Genomic DNA, 22707 nt, shown 5'->3' with positions numbered 1-22707 from the left:
CTATTTCAGTTCTAACACTTTGGTGTGAATAATTATTCAATGCTCGTACAATTTTTCAATAAAAAGATTTGGTCTACGTGCTCGTGACGTTAACAATATAAAATATCCATAAATTATTACATAATTTATAATATTTAAATTTTAAATACCATAATTTAATTAATAAATGTTAAATCCTGTAGAATTCTTTTGCCACGTTTGCATTATCCCTTCATTCTTACCATACATACTTCTCTTCTTATTTTCCTTGAACGTTCCCTACAAATTTTAAAGAATTAAAAGAGATTAGTTACAAAATAACTAAGTAAGACTCCGTTCAGGCTGTAACCTTGGATGCAATTGGGAAGAAACTAGCCCGATCGTGAACCCTGCAGTGCGCACCATCCCTTCATACTTACCATGCATACACAGCGTCTTCGTTATCTTCTCCAATCTTTCCTTAAGCGTGTCCTACAAATTTTTAAAGAATTTAAAAAAGATTAGCTACAAAAATAACTAAATAAGATTCCGTTCAGGCTGTAACCTTGGATGCAATTGGGAAGAAACTAGCCCGATCGTGAACCCTGCAGTGCGCACCATCCCTTCATACTTACCATACATAGTGTCTCCAATCTTTCCTTAAGTGTGTCCTATAAATTTTAAAGAATTAAAAAAGAGATTAGCTACAAAATAACTAAGTAAGACTCCGTTCAGGCTGTAACCTTGGATGCAATTGGGAAGAAACTAGCCCGATCGTAAACCCTGCAGTGCGCACCATCCCTTCATACTTACCATACATGGTGTCTTCGTTATCTTCTCCAATATTTCCTTAAGCGTGTCCTACAAATTTCAAAGAATTAAAAAAGAGATTAGCTACAAAATAACTAAGCAAGACTCCGTTCAGGCTGTAACCTTGGATGCAATTGGGAAGAAACTAGCCCGATCGTGAACCCTGCAGTGCGCACCATCCCTTTGTACTTACCATACATAGTGGCTTCTCTATATGTTCGATAACCCTTGCCCGCATTTGAATATCATATTTTGCTTGACTTAAAAATGATTTCTTATTATGATGTCTGCTGGTCATTGTATTTTTTTTAATAAATTTAATTACGTTTGAAAAAAAATAAGTTTAATTACATTTGAAAAAAATTTGAAAGTAATAAGTTTAATTACGTTTAAAAAAAATATTTGAAAGTAATAAGTTTAATTACGTTTGAAAAAAATAATATATTTGAAAGTAATAAGTTTAATTACGTTTGAAAAAAATTTGAAAGTTTGAGAAGGTTTAAGGGTATATATATACTTGTAAAATCTTTTGAATACATAGTGACTAATAACATTTGATCAGTAACTTATTATGATTCATAAAAAAAATTAAGATCATGTATGAGTCACATTTATTACATCAATTAATTTATAAGTTATTTAACCTAAAACTAAGAAATATAAATAGCCTAATAATGACTAATATAATGTATAATTGTGGCTTATAATACATATGATTTTATGATATTGTGTAATTAATATATTAATTATACAATGATACTATATATTATTTGACTAATATTTTATATTGCTTGACAAACATCTAAACAGCAATTATAATTATATCAATTTATTGATTTTATAAAATCTATTATCTTTAGTCTTATTGTATTATAACTAACAAATTAACAGTAGTTTTAAAATGAGGTATATTATGTAACAAAGAAAAAACGTCAGATATAGAATTTGTACATAAATTTTTTAATAGACATTCTTTATTCTTTAATAATGTATTTATTAGGCCTTAATAATAAATTTATTAAAATAAATAATTTATATTATTATGGTTTGATTGTTGTCGGTCATGTGTACGTTCTGATGACCAATCCTATCATTTTTTTAGGTTTTTTATTTAGAAAAAATAATACTTTCAATCCTATTCTACCAATATTTAAATATTACACTATGTTGTACCAGAGTGCATCACATATACATTATATGAATGATGACAAAGCACATTTAAAACTTGGCCACATAAGTTTATTCATGCAAAAAACTTCGATTTTAACATGATTTTTTCGTGCTAGAACAATAATATTTCCGTCTTTAGAAGTAACAATTGTATTCTGTAATTATAAAAGAACTAACTCTTTTCTTTATAACTATTATTAAAAAGTGTAATTATAATTCATTATGGCATTTTCCCATTTTTGTAAAATCAATACAACCGTTCAAACCACTAAATACACTTAAAAGTTTGGGTGAACGAACCTTGTCTATAAATTAATAATATTATGAAATGTTGCAGTGAACTTTATGCATATCAAGTAGAATTACGGCCATTAAATATAAAGAATTAGCCTTTTCTATACAATGTCAATATAAATTTTGTTCATAAGTAAAAATTCTGCTGTCATTATAGTATAATAACATAATTACCGTACGGTTCCGAAATTAAGCAACCCCCCCCCCCGAAAATAAGCAACCCTGGCCCGCATTAAGCCGATTTTGGCCGGAACTATGAGGACTTTGGCCAGAATTAAGTGCAAAAAATGGTTGCGTAATTTCGGAACCGTACGGTATACAGTATATATATATATATATATATATATATATATTCCACAAATTAAATAAAAGCCAAATTTTAAAACTAAAAATAATTGAATAATCTGCAGCATTATGACACGAATGATTCGACAAATGATCACATCATTTGAGATTAATCATGTGATAAAATCAAACGACTGAAATGACAAAATAAAATAACAAATGATTATAAATAATGACAAGTGATTAAGAAAATCAAGTGACTTTGAATAACCAGTTATTCGAGGTCATTTGTCATTTGAGTCATAGTAATGTCTTAGCCAGAATTAACCCAGTCATTTGATGTCATTTAGATCACTTGCCATCACCCGTCTCGCTCAAAGATTTAAGATTTTTAAAGTTGAATCGGTGTAATGAATTAAAGTGTATGATTTTGCCTATGTATGAATATTTGAATAATCATTTTTTATGACTATAATCCATATTCCGTCTATCATAAAGTAGCTAACTAATATATTGCCAAAATTGCAAAAAAAAAGTTGAAAAAATATATTTATTAGAATAAGATTTCTAATAAATATACTGTAGTGATATAAATCATATACAGTATATGTGAGAATGAAATCTAATGACTTATCTAATATATATTACAAATTTAGATCCATACGAAAAAAAAGAAATATCTAGCTGCGTATTCACAATTATTGTTGAAAATAAATTATTTAATAAACCCAAACCCAAAGTTGCATGAGCACTATTGAATTCAGCCTCATAATTTAGTTCAATTGGATGAGATTATCCCTCATTAATTTCCTGCATTATATAAAAATAATTTAGATAGTCTAAAATGGATTTTTTTAAGATGGCCTTCTTATTTCAAGAAAATTGCTAATTTATTGCGTGATACGATCGTAACGAAGTATAGATTTTCATAACCAATTAAATTGATCTTTCAAAAGCAATTTTTTTTGATTAACTATTCATGATTTTAGAAGTACTATCGATACATTTATTATATTTATTAAATACTCTGAATGAACTTACTTTTTCTACCAACTAAATAAATTACTCAATAGAAAATGAATCACGATACAATTCTTTCTATATTACGTACTAGTATAAATAAATTTAGTGTTACGAGAATATAAAAATTTTACTTTCTCGCTTAGAAATTTAATTAGTAAGTACAAAGTATAATTCATAAATTAATTTATTCAAAAAAGTTATACATGTAATAAAATAAAATTTGTAACAAACATCTAATTTTTTTGATGAGGTTCAATTCGAAAACGACCAGGATTTTTTAATGATACTACTGGATAAAGTTTTGATGGTAAATTATTCCAAGCTGATACTTCCTGATACTTTGTACCATTGACTGTGAAAGCGCAAGTTCTTTTATTCATATCCAAATGGACTGTAACTATTGTGCCATCACCTTTAAATGAAGAACAGTACATTATTCCTTTATTAGAATTATAACAATAACCACCAGAACCTAATACCCATCCGGTAGATTGATCACCTGCCCAAATTTCATAATTAAAGTCTTCTGGTGCACATACTCCAACCCAGGCATAATCACAAGTTTTCTCAATAATCATATCCCACTCAAAAATACCTTTATTTTCTAATGCTATTTTAGTTCTAATATTTTGGTGACCACAACCATTTGGTGCATGTACAATTTTTCCGTTATCTTCAATAATAAGTTTTGATCCACATGCTGTCTCATCCCAAACATAACCGGGACCGAATTGATTAATAGGTTTTCCACGAGTATTACTTAAATTTAAATTATTTGATAATGCCATATATCGATAAACGCTAAGAGTTGTTTCGATTGGAATAATTCCTAATGGTTCAATGATATCAACTATTATTTGTGCTTTAATTCTTCTGAAATCAATAAATTTAATCAAAGGCATCAATTCTTCAGAAATTTTTTGATTATCAGTAATAGATTTATTTTCTGTTCGAACTGAATTATCTAGTTGTCCTAAGGTTGGTAACTGCTCGATAAAAATTTTGTATACATCATTAGAGACTTGTTTTGCTACTAGAATTGTACTATACCGAAAAACTTCATATTCCGGGGTTGCGAAAGGCACTTCTTTTTCATGTGTATTAGATAAGAGATTTTTAAGACCTGCAATAGACAATCGACCAAATTCAATATCATTTAATGGAATAACTGCTACTGTTTCAACCAATAAATTAAGAAAAATATTATCTTCTGTTAATGGGTTTTCTGAAATTTTAGATAATAATTCCGGTGAATAATTTTTTGCCAAATTAGTATTCTTAACTGATTTTGTAATAAATTCCTGCAGGTCAGATAATTGAAAATAATCAGCAGCGTAAAAAGCTTCGATTATATTATTTTTCGTTAAATATTCTTCTTTAACTGATCCCGTATAAATATATTCTAATATAATTTCCATTCCAGCGGAATTAATCTTTGGAAAAGAAATTTGATTTTCATAAGTTTCTTTCATTCCATTATAAAGTAACCTATCAAATACTTCGGACCTTGCAGCTAAAATTGCTCTACAACCATATAATTTCTTTTCATCTTCGCATAAAATTTCTACGTCGCTATACTTTGGATTATTTATCAATAATCTTAAATCTTGTTCTAATGAATATCCTCTTGTCATTTTTTTTAAAAAATTTTTTTTTTAGAGAAGTAATACACTTTCACGATCCTATTTTGGATTATAAAGAATTATATTCTGTACTACGTTGTACTAAACTCTGAATGTTGTGACATGTGCATCATGCAATTCATGCATCAATTGAATCATTGAAATTTTAACTGCGCCTTCATATTGTAAAAAAAATTCTTGGTTTATGTCACTATCTTGTATAAAAATGACGTGATTACTGATAATAATTGTTAAATAATATTTTTCTATTATTATGAAACCAATGCAAACTTTTAAGCCATTAAATATATCAAAAACTTGGGTGAATGATTCTTATTATAAACTAAAAATAAAATTATGATATGTTTAATATTACGCGTAATGAGAGTAATTATTTAAAATAATGAACAAATTTTTTTAATTAGTAAACATTACATTGTTTAATCAAAACTACAAACAGATAAATTGTATTCCTTTATATAGAATTACAGTTTTATCCTGTAAAAATGAACTCGTGAAGTAACATAAAAGCATGGAGAATATTTAATAGTTACTCAGCACCTCATGCCGCTGTTATGATGTGAGTAAAAATGTTTATCGATGTCATTTTTAAATAGAATTCTATCAATCGATTTTATAATTTTTTTTTCTATTTAATGTATGTAATAAAACTTCTTTTCCTTCTACGAATGTTATTTCTTTTCATTTTCGTTTCTTTAATTCTGTTAAATAGCAAAACAATTTATCAAAAAAGAAATCGTTACTTTCTCTAAAAATACAATTGCAAATATACAAGTATATACTGAAAAATAAAAATGGGGTTAAATAACGAACAATTTTAGAATAGATGTATGACTATCTTTTAGATAAAGATATTATCGAATTTCACCAGAGAAAAAAATTGTATCACGCTATTTGTGAACAGGTAACGTCAGTCAAATATGTATTTTTAAAAAATTTATGCTTACTAACGAAATGTAATAAGAAATTGGCTGATAATTATTGCACGCGGGTTTTTTTATACGGCAAATATTATTTATATTAAGAAACGTTTAAAATCTCCTTTAAACTACGTACATACGCAACATTCATCTCACGATGAGCTACACATAATAATACTTGTATTTCAGCATAGTCCATTCCAAGATTATATTTAATTTGAAAAAGAAATTTAAGAAATTTGGTTTTCTTAATTCTATTATAAATGAAGTAGTCAACAAAATACTTCTAAAATTGCTTTACAACTACATAATTTCTTTTCGTCTTCACACAGAACTTTTATATCACTACAACACATTTATTAGTAAACTCAATCCTTTTCTAATAAATAAATAATATTGGATTTTTTTTTCCTTTAATCAACGACATATTTAATATGTATCAAAAATTTAGATCATCATGCAAGTCCTTAACCCTCAAATTGAACGAGTGCCATTGAATTCAGCCTCATAATAGGAATTGTTTAACTGAATGAGATTACATTAGTTTTCTGCATTATATAATAAACGTAATTTAGATCTCAAAATATACCCTTTAATTAGTAGTTGCATTGTATAATAATATTAAGACGATTTTCTTTTTTCGCTAATAATTTACTGTGATTATAACGATTGTGACGAAGTTTAACTTATCAGAATCTTGATACAATCATCTCATCAATCTTCTGAAAGTTTTATGCATGATTTATCTAAATATAATATTACTTGAATATTTTCACCAAAAATGCAAAAAATGAAATTACTTAATAGAAATATGAAGTTCTACCACTTCGATACAATTCTTTCTATATTTCAAGGTAATATAAATAATAGATCATATATTTATTTATAATTCATAAATTAGTTTATTCGAAAAAATAATTCATATAATAAAGTTATAAAATTTATAATAAATATAATAAGCATCTTAATTTTTTTGATGAAGTTGAATTCGAAAGCGACTAGGATAACATAATGATACTATTGGATAAAGTTTTGACGGTAAATTATTCCAAGCTAATACTTCTGGATATTTTGTACCATTTACTGTGAAAGCACAAGTTCTTTTATTCATATCCAAATGGACAGTAATTTTCGTGCCACTTCCAAATGATGGACAATAACTTAATCTTGTATTAGAATTATAACAATAACCATTAGAACTTAGTACCCATCCAGTAGATTGATATCCTGCAAAAGTTTCATAATTTAAATTTTCTGACACACATATTCCAACACAAGAATTACCAGCAATTTTCTCAATAATTACATCCCAATCAAAAATACCTTTATTTTCTAATGCTATTTTAGCTCTAACATTTTGGTAACCACAACTATTTAGTGCATGTATAGTTTTTCCGTTATCTTCAATAACAAGTTTTGATCCGCATGCTGTCTCATCCCAAACATAACCGGTTAGTTTTCCACGAATATCACATAAATCTAAATTATTTAATAATGCTACGAATCGATAAACATTAGAGATTATTTTATCTGAAATAATTTCTAATGGTTCAATAAAATCGGCTAATATTTGAACTTTAATTTTTCTGAAATCAATAAATTTAACTAAAGGTTCTAATTCTTTAGCAACCTTTTCCCGATCTGTAATAATTTTATTTCCTACTGTTGTGATTGAATTATCTATTTGTTCTAAGATTGGTAACCGTTCCATAAGAATTCTATAAGTATTATTAGAGACTTGTTTTGCTGCTAGGATTGCACTATATCGAAAAACTTCATACTCCCGAGTTGCAAAAGGTATTTCTTTCTCATGAGTAATAGATAAAAGATATTTAAGACCCGTAATAGATAATCGACCAAATTCAATATCATTTAAAGGAATAATTGCTACCGCTTCAACCAATAAATTAAGAAGAATATTATCTTCTGTTAACGGCATTTTTTCTGAAACTTTAGTTAATAATTCTGGTGAATAATTTTCTAAATAATTCGTCTCCAAAGTACATTTGAGAACTTTCATAATAAAATCCTGAAGTTCAGGTAATTGAAAATAATCGGCAGCGTAAAAAGCTTCAACAGTATTATCTTTTGTTAAAGATTCTTCTCTAACTGAACCTGTATAAACATATTCTAAAATAATTTCCATTCCAGAAGAATTGATCGTTGGAAAAGAAATTTGGGTTTCGTAAGTTTCCTTCATCCCATTATAAAGTAGTCCATCAAGTACTTCGGATCTTGCTGCCAAAATTGCTCTACAACCATATAATTTTTTTTCATCCTTACATAATATTTCTATATCACTATATTTTGGATTATTTACTAGCAATTTTAAATCTTGATTTAATGAACATCCTCTTGCCATTTTTTTTTTTTTTTTTTAAAAAAAAAATAATTTTTTTGGAAATAGAAATATTTTTTGTAATAATTCTGTATTCGGATTGAACCAAATAATTATATATCCGCTATGTTGCACTAATCTGTGAAAAAGGATATGTTTCACGTATATCATTGCGCCTTTATTTCACTAAAAAAATATATATATGGTTATGATTATCATAAACAAGAATTTTTGTGTTAGAATGCTTAAATCTCAACTATGAGTAAAAATAATTAATCTAAAACGATGAAAATAAGGCTCAATAAGATAATGAAACTATTATAAACCCCAAAGTAAATTTCTTTTCTTTATAAAAATTAAAATGAAATTACAATTCATTTTCCCATTATCGTTTAAAAAAAAATTATTCATAAAAGTTAAGGTGAATGAAGTTTATTTATATGATTAAATCATAATTAAATTTTTTAATTGACTTTGTAATAAAATCCCGAAGTCTGATAATTGAAAATAATCAGCAGCGTAAAAAGCTTCAATTGTATTATCAGGCTTTCGATAAAGGTTCTGATCCCGTATAAATGTATTTATTCTAATATTGTAATTTCCATTCTAACGGAATTAATCTTTGACTTCCTTTCATCCCGTTATAAAATAATCTAACAAATACTTCGAAACTTGCTGCTAAATTGTTTACAACCATATAATTTCTTTTCATCTTTACATAAATTTCTACGTCGCTATATTTTGGATTATTTATTAATAAGCTTATATCTAATATCCTCGTCATTTAAAATTGAAATATTTTTTTAATGATTCTATTTTTGAATTAAATTTATATATTCTATATGTTGTACTAAACTGAAAGTGGTATGTATCATAATTCTTGTATCATAATTCTAACTGCGCCTTCATAATGATTGAACGTTAAAGTCATTTTCATGCAACTAAAAAATATTAATTCTTGGTTTATGCAACTATAAAAAATAAAAAGTATTATATTTTAATAGTAAACTTTATCTATGTCGTTAGAAACTCTTTCAAACGATATTAGAAAGGGTACGACATGTTTTATTATTAAATGAGCGTCGACCCAGACGTTCTGTTCTGCACTTTAATACTACTAGTTTAGTTTAAATGGTCGATATCTTGAGAAAGTAATGCTTAATTACTACTTATGTAAGTGAATATACAAAATAATGCAAGCCGCCAGCGTCAATATAAATTAATTTATAACGTGATGTAATCTACATTCAACAAAATAAAATGTATTAATAAAAATAAATTTTCAAATTATGTTAAATAAATAAAAATATACTTGTGTTATTCTGAATTTTACGCGTAACTAGTGTTGTAAGAAACCTATGAAACTTGGCGAAATTGTTTTTCCGAATTTCTAGATTTCCAAAATCACCGAAATGAAACCTATCAAAACTTCTTATTGGTTAAATTATTTAATTAATAATTTTTATCGAATGAAAAGTTATTAAGTGATTAATTACACTGTATTATTCATGTACTCTATTAAAATATAATATAATAAAATTATTGGTAATACTTAGGTTACGGTAAATTTTGAGTCATAGAACACTTGGCAAATTTTATTAGCCAAGAGAACTTGGTAACTTATCTCTAAACAAAATCTATTCTAAATCAAGTGCCAATTTTTTTAACAGCTTCCCGTGAGATGAAATATTTCTTAGTCTTCGGTCACAACCACAGCTGTTATGAAGTCACACGGTGAGTTTATTGGTTTTATATTTGAATAGAATCCTATTAATCGATTTTATACATTTATTTCTTTATTAAAAAGAATCTTTTTTAAAATTTGTAAAACATTTACCAAAAGAAAATCGGTACTTTACAATTACGAACACCGAAAATTAAAAATGGGTTGAAATAACGAACAAGTTTAGGATATGACTATCTTTCAAATAACGATATTATATTTTTAAGTTAACTATAGAATATTAATACAGAATACTCAAGCACACCTACCTAAAGAAATTATAGCATGCCATAGAAAAATTGCATCCCGCTTTTGTAATTACAGGGGTAACGTTAATCAAATTTAGTATGTTTAATTATACGTTAGTATACTGTATTAAGAAACGTTTAAACATACATAAATCAAAGAATTATGATGACTTGGTTAAATAATTAAAAGTTTAATAGAATATATTAAGGTTACTGATTTATAATTTTATTTTCTTTATCATATAATAATTCAAAATTTTTTTAATGTATTTAATGGGTCTTCATCATAAAGAATAACTTGCAGCATCATATTAGCTATTTAATTATTCTTCTTCTCAATGACTTTAAATGTGTTGGTATAAAATCTAAGAGATCAAAAAATGAAAATGTTAATGGCGTATAGTTTTTGTTTATTATGTATAAATATTCGAACAATCATTCTTTATAGTTAGTATATACCAGCATAATCCATTCTAGCGGAATCATACTCATACTTGGAAAAGAAATTACCCCAACCAAACACTGCTAAAATGTTCTACGACCACATTAATTTCATAATATCTTTTTCATCTTCACATGAAATTTTCTATATCGCTACAATATATTTGTTAATAACTTCAAACTCAGTTCTAATTAATATCTTTCTTTGGAAAATTTTTTTTTTCTTTAATCAACGACTTATTTAATATGTATCAAAAATTTTAGAAAAACATGGAAAAAAGAAATATCTTAACTGCATTATTTATTAGGAAAATAATTATTTTAATCAAGAAGATTGATAATTTATTACGTGATACGATCGTAACGAAGTGTAAATTTTTAGATTCTTATAACCATTCATATCGATCTTTCGAAAGCAATTTAATAAAATGAATATCTTCGTGATTTTAAAAGTACAATCGATACATTTATTATATTTATTGAATATTCTAAATAAGCTTACTTTCAATTAATTAAATCACTCAATAAAAAATGAAGCTCGATACAATTCTTTCTACATCAAGTACTAGTATAAATAAGTTTAATGTTACGAGAATATAAAAATTTTACTTTTTTGTTTAACAACTGAATTTAATTAGTACAGAGTGTAATTCATAAATAATTTATTCAAAAAAGTTAAAAAAAAAGTTATACATATAATAAATAAAATTTGTAATAAATATTCTAATTTTTTTGATGAGGTTGAATTCGAAAACGACCAGGATGACACAATGATACGACTGGATAAAGTTTTGGTGGTAAATTATTCCATTCTGATACTTCCTGATACTTTGTAACATTGACTGTAAAAGCGCAGGTTCTTTTATTCATATCTAAATGGACTGTGATTATTGTGCCATCACCAAATGGAGGACAGTACTTTACTGCTTTATGAGAATTATAACACTCACCATTGGAACCTAATGTCCATCCAGTAGGTTGAAATCCTGCAAAGCTTTCATAATTTAAATTTTTTGACGCACATACTCCAACCCAACCCCACGTACAAGTTTTCTCAATAATTACATCCCATTCAAAAATACCTTTATTTTCTAATGCTATTTTAGTTCTAACATTTTGATGACCGACACCATTTGGTGCATGCACAATTTTTCCATTATCTTCAACAATAAGTTTTGATCCACTTGCTGTCTCATCAAAAACATAACTGGGTTCATAAATTGGTTTTCCACGAATATCACACAAACTTAAATTATTTAATAATGCTACATATCGATAAGCATCAGAAATTATTTTATCTGGGATAATAATTTCTAATGGCTCAATAAAGTCGGATAATATCTGAATTTTAATTCTTCTGAAATCAATAAATTTAACCAAAGGTTCTAATTCTTTAGCAACTTTTTGCCGATCGGTAATAAACTTATTTCCTACTTTGATTGAATTCTCTACTTGTTCTAAAGTTGGCAGTAGTTCCTTAAGAGTTTTATATGCATCATTAGAAACTTGTTTTGCTGCTAGCATTGCACTATACCGAAAAACTTCATACTCCCGAGTTGCAAAAGACATTTCTTTTTCATGTGTAATAGATAAAAGATATTTAAGACCCGTAATAGACAATCTGCCAAGTTCAATATTGTTTAATGGAATAATTGAGACTGCTTCAACCAATAAATTGAGAAGTTTATTATCTTCTGTTAATGGCATTTTTTCTGAAACTTTAGATAATAATTCCGGCGAAAAATTTTTAACTAAATTAGTATTCTTAACTATTTTTGTAATACAATCCTGAAGGTCTAATAACTGAAAATAATCAGCAGCGTAAAAAGCTTCAATTGTATTATTTTTTGTTAAAGATTCTTCTTTAACTGAACCTGTATAAATATATTCTAATATAATTTCCATTCCAGCGGAATTGACCTTTGGAAGAGATATTTGATTATCATAACTTTCTTTCATTCCATTATAAAGTAGTCTATCAAATACTTCGGACCTTGCTGCTAAAATTGCTCTACAACCATGTAATTTCTTTTCATCTTCACATAAAATTTCTATGTCACTATACTTTGGATTATTTATTAATAATCTTAAATCTTGTTCTAATGAATATCCTCTTGTCATTTTTTTTAAAAAAATTTTTTTTTTTTTTTGAAAAATTACCCCAATCCTATTTTTGGATTATAAAAGAACCTATATTCTGTACTATGTTGTACTAAACCACTAAACCTTGTACATGAATTTTAGTTACGCCTAACGCCTTCATCTTCAGCCCGGCACGTGATTTTTGAGCATGTGATTTGCTATGATCCGTCGTTGAAAAATTTCATATTTCAAAATATTACTGAAAATTACTGAAAAATTTATTTTATACCAAATTTTAAATAAATAGATTTTTATACAAATCAAATCATTATTGGCCAACTTTCATAAGTAACTACCTTTTAATTTTAAATAAGCAAATATTATAATTAGTTGAATTCTTTACAAGTAAAAAACCTGTATTATGAGCGACAAATGTAAAGAATATCTATACAAAGTTTTAAACTTCTGCTAAGCATATTCATATACTGTCATAATTTTTTTAGTGTGATTATTTGATTTTACCACATAATCCATATGTCCATTAATTTTACTCCAATCGAAAATTCCAGATATCAATGTATCTTCAAATTTTACTTATAAATTTATTTTATTTTAATCTTTTATATATAATTTTTTTAACCAAATCCAAGAATTAATGGCCAAGTTTTATAGTAGTTGAAGTTAATTATTGAGCGCTAAATGATCGGCAGGTGATAAAAAGCATGTCCGCACTGTTTTTTATTTTTTATTAATCGGGATGACTTTTCGCTGGTCTCAGAATTTACGGTCACAAGAATGAAATAATTCGTTAAACTTGCCTTCACCAAATCCTGCAAACAATCAGAAACGATAGTATATGTTATATTCTTTTCATAATAATAAATATTGAAGAGTAGTTTTAACTCGTAATCTCCATTGCACTGGAGACTTCCTCTTTCCCATTGTTGATAGTTTGTCATAGAGTATCACTAATAATAGAGTAATTTCCAAGATATTCTCTATAATAATTCATATCATATCCAAGGGCGGTTATTGATAGGCTTAGGTAGTCGCCATTGAATAATTATATTGATGTTAATAACGCTATTTGAAGTAACCTCTGACATTTTAGTAAATAATAAGCGATTTTTAGTGAATTTATCGATATATAAAGCTTTTAACGAATTATAGCGATTCTTTATCAACTTATACAAGAGAATATCATGATTCAAATTTCCCCAACACTTATTTTCCTGACATCATGAATTGGTTAAATTAGTTCCGAGATCATTATATATTCACAAAAAAATTTGTATCACGGGAAATTAATGATCACACGGCACTACCACAGAGATCCCTCAAATCACGGCTAATCAGATTCCATCTCCCTTGATCGCAACTAAGCCACCATTATTATTCAATTAATCATTACTTTAATCAAATTAATTATCAACTCATCAAAATCACGAGATGATCGGCTAATCAGATCCTGAGATAAAATTGGCTTTGCTACTAAGCCACCATTATTATTCGATTAATCATTACATTAATCAAATTAATTATCTTCGTTATAGTTTAACACATCACTCGATATTTTTTTATAAAACTGGACATCCACGGAGGGGTAAGAATGCTCATTCTTATGTATATATTACAAAAAAACAGATCAGATTTACTGTACAATAAAATTTTTTATTCAATAATATATCCAGAATGACTAAAAAAAATAGGATATTGTTTACTTTTTGCTGCTGTTCACCAATTATATTCTTTTTGTTATTGACGTTTCTTACTGCATACTTCTTCTTTGGAACCTTATCAAGTTCAATTTGGGCTCTTCATATTATTACATTCACTTTAGGTTACTAATTATACAAGTGGATCAGGTAAAATTGTATTCTTTTTGTATTCAATACTTTAAAAAATTAATACTCACAAAACAAAAAATCTCTTACAAAAAAGAAAAGAGAAGATGAAATTTCCAGATAAATTTAGCGACGAAACAAAAAGAGTTCTTAATATATGGGCTGACATCATTCAAAAAAGACATCAAGGTATCGATGAAGATTATTCTGATCCATTATTGGTTATTGAATATAACCAACAGGGTCTGAGGGATCGTCAGATGACAGAGCAAGATATTGGAAATGGTATGATCATAAATATTATATTATCTCTTTCAAGAGTTTTAAGTTTATTTTTTTTTTAGTGGTCAGAGGGACGGCTGGTTATCCAAACATTCCGTTTCCAAACCTCACACATCAACCGCAATCAGATGCTGTTTTCGCATTCAATCAACTACAAGCGATGGATGATGCTATCCATCAATTATTTCTGAATTTTAGCAATTATAGGACGGGTAAACAAGATGCTCCTGTTGGACGAGTTTTTGTTATTGAATTTCGCAGAGCCAATACATTCGAAGTTTCTGAACGGTTAGGTGTTTTTGATTGATCGTTTGCTCCTCAATCTTATTAAGTTTAATTTTCCAAGAACAAGCAAGAGCTATAAAGCGTATTGGCTCAAGTTTATAATGATTATATTAAGCAGATAATGTAAAAATTTAATATTTTCTGCATTGTTCTATTTGATAATAGTTAATTCTTAGCATATTTCATTATAGCCTATTTATAAAAAATAAATTTTGGATCTCCTACTCTTTGCAAAATGGTATAAAATCTCACATTTTTTTTGTTTTACCTCCTCCTGTCCTATTCTCGTAAACAGGGTAAGTATGTTTCTTTTTTCGAATAATTATGAGAAAAGATGATCAGGTCTAAATGAAGCAAAAAAATAATATCCCAAAATTTTATAAATCATTGGAACGAGTGTCCCGAAATTATTGCGTATTTTTGACGCATCTATTTATTCACTAATGGACCGCAATGATAATTGCAAAATCAAGGATCTTTATTGACAATCCAACTTAACGATCATGGATTAAGATTTCACCTCTAAATTGCTAATGCGCATGCTCTCAAAAGATCAGAATATTAGTGTGCATGATTGATAAGAATCGATCCATTACTACTCTGTTATCCATATACGAAATAAAGTAAAATACGATAGAAATATCTTTCAGTCCTTAACGAAATCTGTGAATCTAGATGCATTCATGTTCTTAACTCACGTTATAAATCTTATTTGCCCCGCTTGAAACTCACGAGTCACGCCACTAGCATTTTTTCTCTTGCTAATTTTTCATGTTTTATCCTCGTTGAGTTGCAAAACAATAAGATATATTATATTTTTAACTTAACACGAAATAAAAATGGTTGGTCGAATAATAATTATATTACAAAATATCACAATATGAAAATTTTGATATTTCAAAATGAAAACTTGATTAATAATATGTAATTTGATGAGAAATTTTATAATCTCTCGGGTTTTTCTTTACCACCAGAAGAATTTGATGTTTTTGATATGACCTAGAATTTGTCTTCTAAGTAATGTGTTGGATTTGTAGTGAATCCGAAGGTCTCCATGGTTTATCACGTTCAATAAGCTGCGAATAAAAAATTTAAGGGCATCAGGTTCTCTAGAAACATAGGTTTTATTAAAATGGGAATGATAAATCAATTCGATTTTGTTATCAGAACTTTTTCGCTGTATTTTGACTGTTACAAAATTTTATGCGAAATTATCATAAGACTCTATTCAAAAAAGGAAAGTTAAGAACAGATGTTTCATACGAAAAATTATTGGAAGTTATCCAAGAGGAGGGATTCGAAAACTTGCCAGCAAGATTAGAAAGACTAATTACTTGGTTTCCGTATCTATCAGTCAATGGAAATGTAACGTAACGGGACCACAGACCTATAAGATAAAATGGAGAGGACTCAACTCAACTATAGACGGAATAACTAATTTCTCTCTAATTCAACTACCAGCAAGTTGATTCTGCAAGTGGTTTGGTCATCTGCTCTTTTTTACGTCTCGGCACAGTTAATTTTAGATTCATTTTTAAATGGGATTATATCTTCGTTTTCGTACTTACAAAAATAGAATATTTTTATCGATTGAAGACTGTAATGTATTAGAGTTCTGGAAAGCGTGGAAAGCGTATAACGGGTACAAGAATTGTAACTGCACGTGTGTATCACATGTTTGAATAAATATTTCTGCGCCACTCACAAATCGCCCATATTTCATTGGAGTGTTCCATTAACTAAGTAAATCAAAATTATGTACGATATCATATAAAAATTTAATATTAGAGATTTTTTTGACTTATGCCGGACGGATCAATTGGAATTTTTTCCGGATATTTAAAAATTGCAGTTTATAAATATAATTACAATGTTATTAAAAAATTTATCAAATAATTGAACTATTGTTACATCAAAGGTAAATCAAAGATTGAGTTAATACAGTATTGAAAAAAAGTAATTTTTTTGTAAATTCTTCAAGCTATACATCTATAGTCATTTCACAAAATTAAGATAAAATTCTATAAATATAAAAATATTTAATAATTAAAACTAAAAATAAATTAATAATTTTAATAATTTTAAAAAAATAAAAGATTTTCTAATAACTAAAAAAAAGAGTAATATAATATAAAATAAAAAATAAAATAAAATAAAATAAAAATATGTTAATAATAACAATCCTATAATTCAATAAATCATCATAAAATAGGATAACAAAGAATATAAGAATGTAAAATGGGGGGAAACTATTTGAATAGTTAATACTAAAAGTCTAATATCTAATTATTGAGAAATAAAAGGATCAACAATAACCCTTGATAATTAAATCAAAGGAAATTCAGGGGTTGATATGTCCATCACGTAAATAATCCATTTAGATTTTCCTAAATATGATTATGAGAATTAAAATAATTGAACTTGAGAATTTTAATTTGAAAAAAATCATATCAATAACTAAATGTTTAAATGATTACTTAATTATTTCGAGAAATTTTCAATAATTTTCTTCAGATGGGCGGATGGATGATTAATAGCGTTAGAATAACATATACAAATAATATGCCATCTACTTTATATCCTCACCTCAGATGCACCAGACGCAAGATACCCTGTTAGATATATTAAATGTAAGATTATAAGCCTCTATTGAATTTTACATCGCTATAAAAAGACATGGTCAAAGCTGCAACAGATCCTGATGCAAATTCGCGACTCTTTTCAAAAAAAAAAAATAATAATTCTAAATTAGATAATTAATAGACTTATCCTCATACTTTTTAACGTATTTACTCTTATAAATCACAAATAAACCTGCTCTAAGTCCAAGTGTGCTCACAATTGCGTGAAGATCGAGTTAAAGTATCAGCAGCTTCAGTTCCAATTATTGGAAAATTTTCATCGCACCACATACTCTGGTAATATTATAAATACTGTACATGTCTAGATGAGATTGTAACCATCATAAAAAAAAAATAATCAAATCCTAACATAAATTTTTTCATTTTAAGAAATAAAAATCTTTCCAAATTTGGGACACGGTCTAGAAAACGCGTTGGCCAATGGCCTGTACGAAATTTCTAAATTTCTAAATATTTTATAATGGAGAATTATTACCGGACTAATTTAGAATTACGTAATGAACATAAGAACATGAAGTTACTATTGATGAAACAAATCAAACAAGATGTAATCATCATCACGTTCAGAAACTTACGTTGCATAATCTTGTGATGAATATGTGATCACAATGCATCAACTTACATAATACTATTCCTCCAAAATTTTTTTGGATTACGGCATCTTTACTTTAGATGAAATTGAAGAACCATAGTTAAACAGCTGGTTATTTTACCTATTTTTTTAAGAAAAAAATCTTTAAATTAGGATATTCACGTACATAATTTTATATATTAAGAAAAATTATTTTATCACAAACTTGTAAATTTTACTTCAAGGATTTTTCATAAAGGCAAAGGAACATGAATATGCTTTATCCTAACAAACTCATTGCGAAAGAGAACTTGAATAGTTCAATATCATGATAGCGGCCAGCTGATTTTGCATGTTTTAATGGAGTAAACACAAAAGCTCAAATTATTCTTGTACGACTTATTCTGATCAATCTTATCGGATATGATGACACGCTTCGCTCTTGAATATTTTTGTATCAGAATAAAAAAAAAAACTTCCTAATTATATAACGGATGTTTAAAAAAATAAGCCTTGACAAAGAATTTGAAGAACACAAAAATATGAGGAGGATGTATTATTAGAATAAAAATACTACCGTATTGATCAAATATTATGAAATTAAACGTAAATGCATCAAGTTTTGCAAGCTAACCTCACCACTTTTAAGATGTAACTAATCTTTTGTCTAATTGTTTAATTTAAATAAGGTTTTACATAATTTCATTTGGGAAGTTAATATTGACCATCATGTGAAATCTGGACATTTCAGTATATTTTTCACATATTACCTGTACATTTTCCGAACAAAAGAAAAATACAAATACACAAAACACAATACTAAAATACAAAACACAAAAACCATAAAGCAATTTTTTGGGGGACAATATTCAGGTAAAATATATTGAAAATACACCGAAAATATCTAGAAAATATCAAGAAAATAATAAAACATTATATGAAAATTTTATCAATTTCAAACCCATACATAGTAAATCAGTAAAAAAAAAATATTAGAAGAATAGAATTTTGGATAATTAACGAATTACAGTCAACTCTTCTTAAAAGAAGTAACCGTCCTGCGCTTCAAATTCGTTATAATTTTATAACGAGAATTTAATTGGTTGGTTCAATATCGTGGGATTTTGACGTATGTGATTCGTTATATTAAATTAGTTATTAGAAAGAGTTGGCTGTATATAAAACAAATGACAATCCGCAAGATACCCGGCCAGTTTATTGAATAATCCATCAATTTTTTATTGATATTTGTTTCTGGCTGAATAATCGATAAGTTAAATTTTGCATATATATATATATATACTGTATATCACATAATAAATATCTGACTATCCTAACTCCCTGAACTTTTGATTCTTACAATTTATTGATTATTATCCTATTATCCTATCATCCTATCATCTATTTATTTATTTAAGAAACCGGTGAATTTTATTTATTATATTCCGTAATAACAAATATCGAAATGAGAATGTTTTTTCTTTTATTAAAACAGGTTTCATTATTTATGAATAATAAATTTTTGTTAACAGCTAAGAAGAAAATTTGATGATTTATTAAAAATTTTGAGTGACACGTCACTCACGTCTCACGTGCTATTTTATAAATTTTAAAATTATTACATATTTATTCGCGACGAAATATATACATATTTGTATATAAAAAAATCTTGTAAATATGTGTGTACGGTACATGAGCAAGTGATACATAGGAATAAATCATGAACAATCCGCAATACATTTTTTAATACAAGGTTTAATTGTAGCACAATTTTTGCCATATTTAAAATATTTGATGATAACGACATGTAAATGGTGTTTGGGAACTTCCATTCGAGATTAAGATTTTTCGACTTCTTCAGGTAAGAAACAGATTGGTTCAAATAAGTGAGTTGAAGTTTCACCGAATTCTTGAGTAACATTGTGCACTTGTATTAAATAGATTCTTTGGATTGAAATGTTGAAAGGAATTACCGATCCGGTTATGGTAATAAGAGTGAGAATTGATAAGAGAACCAAGATGAGTAAAGTGATACGCCCCTTTTTTATTTAAGAGTAAAAGTAGTTGTCTTTTTCAAAGTGAATTTTTATTTGAATTTTAACAATTATGGAATATTAATATTTTTTTTTTTGGTCTTATTATAATTTTAAAAAAAAATTATGATTTGAATTTTCGCGTCTTTAGGCTTTTAGACAAAAAATATTTCTACTGATCTTTTGTGGCTAATTATTCCTAATAAAACTTTTAATCACATATACTGTGATACACATGTACATACTACATATTGATATATTATTAAACCCATTAAAAAAATTCATTCGAGATGAGTAAAATAGATAAATCCACTACCGCAATAAGATTATCGTGCGAATCGTTGCAAAGTAAAATTTATTTATATAAAAATTTAAATTAAAATATTATTCAAAGATTATAATTCGATTAAAAGAAAAAAATATATTTTAAAAAAAGCAAATCAAATCATATTTTATCATTCATAAATCGTATTATTTGCCCGCGAAGCCTAGTAGGACTTCTAGGAGAAATGATGGTCACGTGGGTCTATCACGCAGCGTGATGTAATTATATTTGTATACAAAAATTCGTGATAACGAGTAGACTTTATAACGAAACTAATTAGCCCCTAGTTTGTCTTAGTTCCATTCCTAGGACCCTTCACAGTATTTATTACGTTTTACCCCTTTTTTAACTGCATCCAAAAGTTCAACAATTTTATTATTAATTAACTGGAATCCGTAACTAATTAGAAACAGTACACTATCACCAAGAAATTGCGCATCACCTATCTATAAATAAAATATAATTAATTAAATAGTTTAAAATTTTGTTTTATATTAAAAATATATTTTATCATTCAAGAAATTGAAGTAGTACTGTTATTTTGGATACTAACCGGTTGATGACTAGCTGACTTATTCTTTTATTGATCAGCTGCACATGTTTAGTTCTCATTTCTCAATCTCAGATATGGAATTGAGCAACCAAATTTACATAAAGGCTTCTCCAAAATTTTATTTATTTTTTTTTTTCATTTATTCACTCTTCTCTCCTTCACTTCCTTTCTTTTTTTTCTCGTTCTTTCCTCTCTTCCTCCGTTCCTTCCCTTCTCTCTCACTCTTATTATTTCCAGTGAAGCTACAAAATAGAGCTTCCCAGTTTTTTACTCTTCCCCTTTTCTAAAATTTCTTAAGTTTTCTTATTTTATATGGAAAATATATACTTTTGTTTTCCGCACATATTCTCTTCGCTTTCTTTCTTTTCCTCATCATTTTCTTCCCTCATTTCTTTTTTTCCCACTTTCATCTCTTATTTTTTAGGTATTTTTGCTGGAGCAGCATGATGCTATGCGTGACCGATGCTGTTACGGTAAGAAAGGCGTTAAGCGTAGATTTTCCTTGTACAGAACTGGAAAAAAGTTCTCTTAGGCCGTGGCCACATCAACTATTAGTTAGTGGTTTTCTACGACTATGCAGTAATTATGTTTGATGTAATGTTTATGACCTGTTTGATCATCGTGGCCGGTTGCAGTACCTTATTATCTTTAGTTATCCACGATTAAACTAATATAGGTAATTAACAATTACATAGCGATGCGATATACAGTGTATTAAAAGTCACGAGACAACAAATCATTTTTTGAAAAATGTTCTTTTTTAAACTGGTATTAGGCTCCCCTTTCTATTTCGAGGTCCTGATCAATGTTGCTGCACCTCAAAAGTTTTGGATTTCAACAATTTGGTTCTCCGTAAGAATACTATTTGAGTACTATCTCGTAATTTCTGGTCTACTCTTAAATAGTGTGAGTGTCTATTATTTTATCTGTTCATACCTGGTTGTCTTCAATTATAGGATACACGGGTAACACCTTTGAGGTTAATACGCAAACATGATAATATTCGATGAGGCCTACGGCGTTTAGTGAGGAGAAATAGGGTTTACCATTATTTTCGAACGCCTTTTACCATTAATTTCGCCAAACACCCCTATGCTGAGGGTATTATCACTACGTGCTTTAATCCTAATAATTATTGGCTTCTGGTCGTTATATAATAATGCTTGATACTTGCTTAACCGAGTGTACATATGTTAACAAATTTATCTTCTTCAGTTTATAGGTCAATTATGAAATA

At 27.5% G+C, this 22707-nt stretch overlaps 5 protein-coding genes across 5 annotated transcripts; 1 reads left to right on the top strand and 4 right to left on the bottom strand.

The window, feature by feature from the left end:
* Positions 1-238: 238 nt before the first annotated feature.
* OCT59_000972 (uncharacterized protein) lies at positions 239-1066 on the bottom strand (the record flags this gene model as incomplete). Its single annotated transcript, XM_066139234.1, has 5 exons — positions 239-258; positions 399-450; positions 594-629; positions 772-819; positions 962-1066. The coding sequence occupies 5 exons, from the start codon at positions 1064-1066 to the stop codon at positions 239-241; spliced, it is 261 nt and encodes an 86-aa protein (XP_065988657.1).
* A 2707-nt stretch (positions 1067-3773) lies between these two features.
* Positions 3774-5174, bottom strand: OCT59_000971 (uncharacterized protein; the record flags this gene model as incomplete). Its single annotated transcript, XM_025330890.2, has 1 exon — positions 3774-5174. The coding sequence occupies one exon, from the start codon at positions 5172-5174 to the stop codon at positions 3774-3776; it is 1401 nt and encodes a 466-aa protein (XP_025166865.1).
* Positions 5175-7067: 1893 nt separating this feature from the next.
* On the bottom strand, positions 7068-8465 carry OCT59_000970 (uncharacterized protein; the record flags this gene model as incomplete). The annotated part of the gene is made up of 2 exons (XM_025322186.2): positions 7068-7330; positions 7427-8465. The coding sequence occupies 2 exons, from the start codon at positions 8463-8465 to the stop codon at positions 7068-7070; spliced, it is 1302 nt and encodes a 433-aa protein (XP_025166866.2).
* Positions 8466-11530: 3065 nt separating this feature from the next.
* On the bottom strand, positions 11531-13012 carry OCT59_000969 (uncharacterized protein). The gene has a single exon (XM_025334072.2). It carries the CDS (start codon positions 12972-12974, stop codon positions 11577-11579), a length of 1398 nt encoding a protein of 465 aa, XP_025166867.1. The 5' UTR covers positions 12975-13012; the 3' UTR covers positions 11531-11576.
* A 1874-nt stretch (positions 13013-14886) lies between these two features.
* On the top strand, positions 14887-15368 carry OCT59_000968 (uncharacterized protein; the record flags this gene model as incomplete). Its single annotated transcript, XM_025328401.1, has 2 exons — positions 14887-15064; positions 15124-15368. The coding sequence occupies 2 exons, from the start codon at positions 14887-14889 to the stop codon at positions 15366-15368; spliced, it is 423 nt and encodes a 140-aa protein (XP_025166868.1).
* Between the last annotated feature and the right edge of the window lie 7339 nt (positions 15369-22707).

The sequence above is a fragment of the Rhizophagus irregularis genome, chromosome 1 (genome assembly GCF_026210795.1).
Source record: "Rhizophagus irregularis chromosome 1, complete sequence".
Lineage (NCBI taxonomy): Eukaryota > Fungi > Glomeromycota > Glomeromycetes > Glomerales > Glomeraceae > Rhizophagus > Rhizophagus irregularis.
Note: the sequence above shows the minus strand (reverse complement) of the source record. Positions and strands in the feature narration are given on the sequence as shown.

Coding starts and splice junctions, on each gene's coding strand:
- OCT59_000969 (XM_025334072.2), bottom strand. CDS start 12,974: ATGACAAGAGGATATTCATTAGAACAAGATTTAAGATTATTAATAAAT.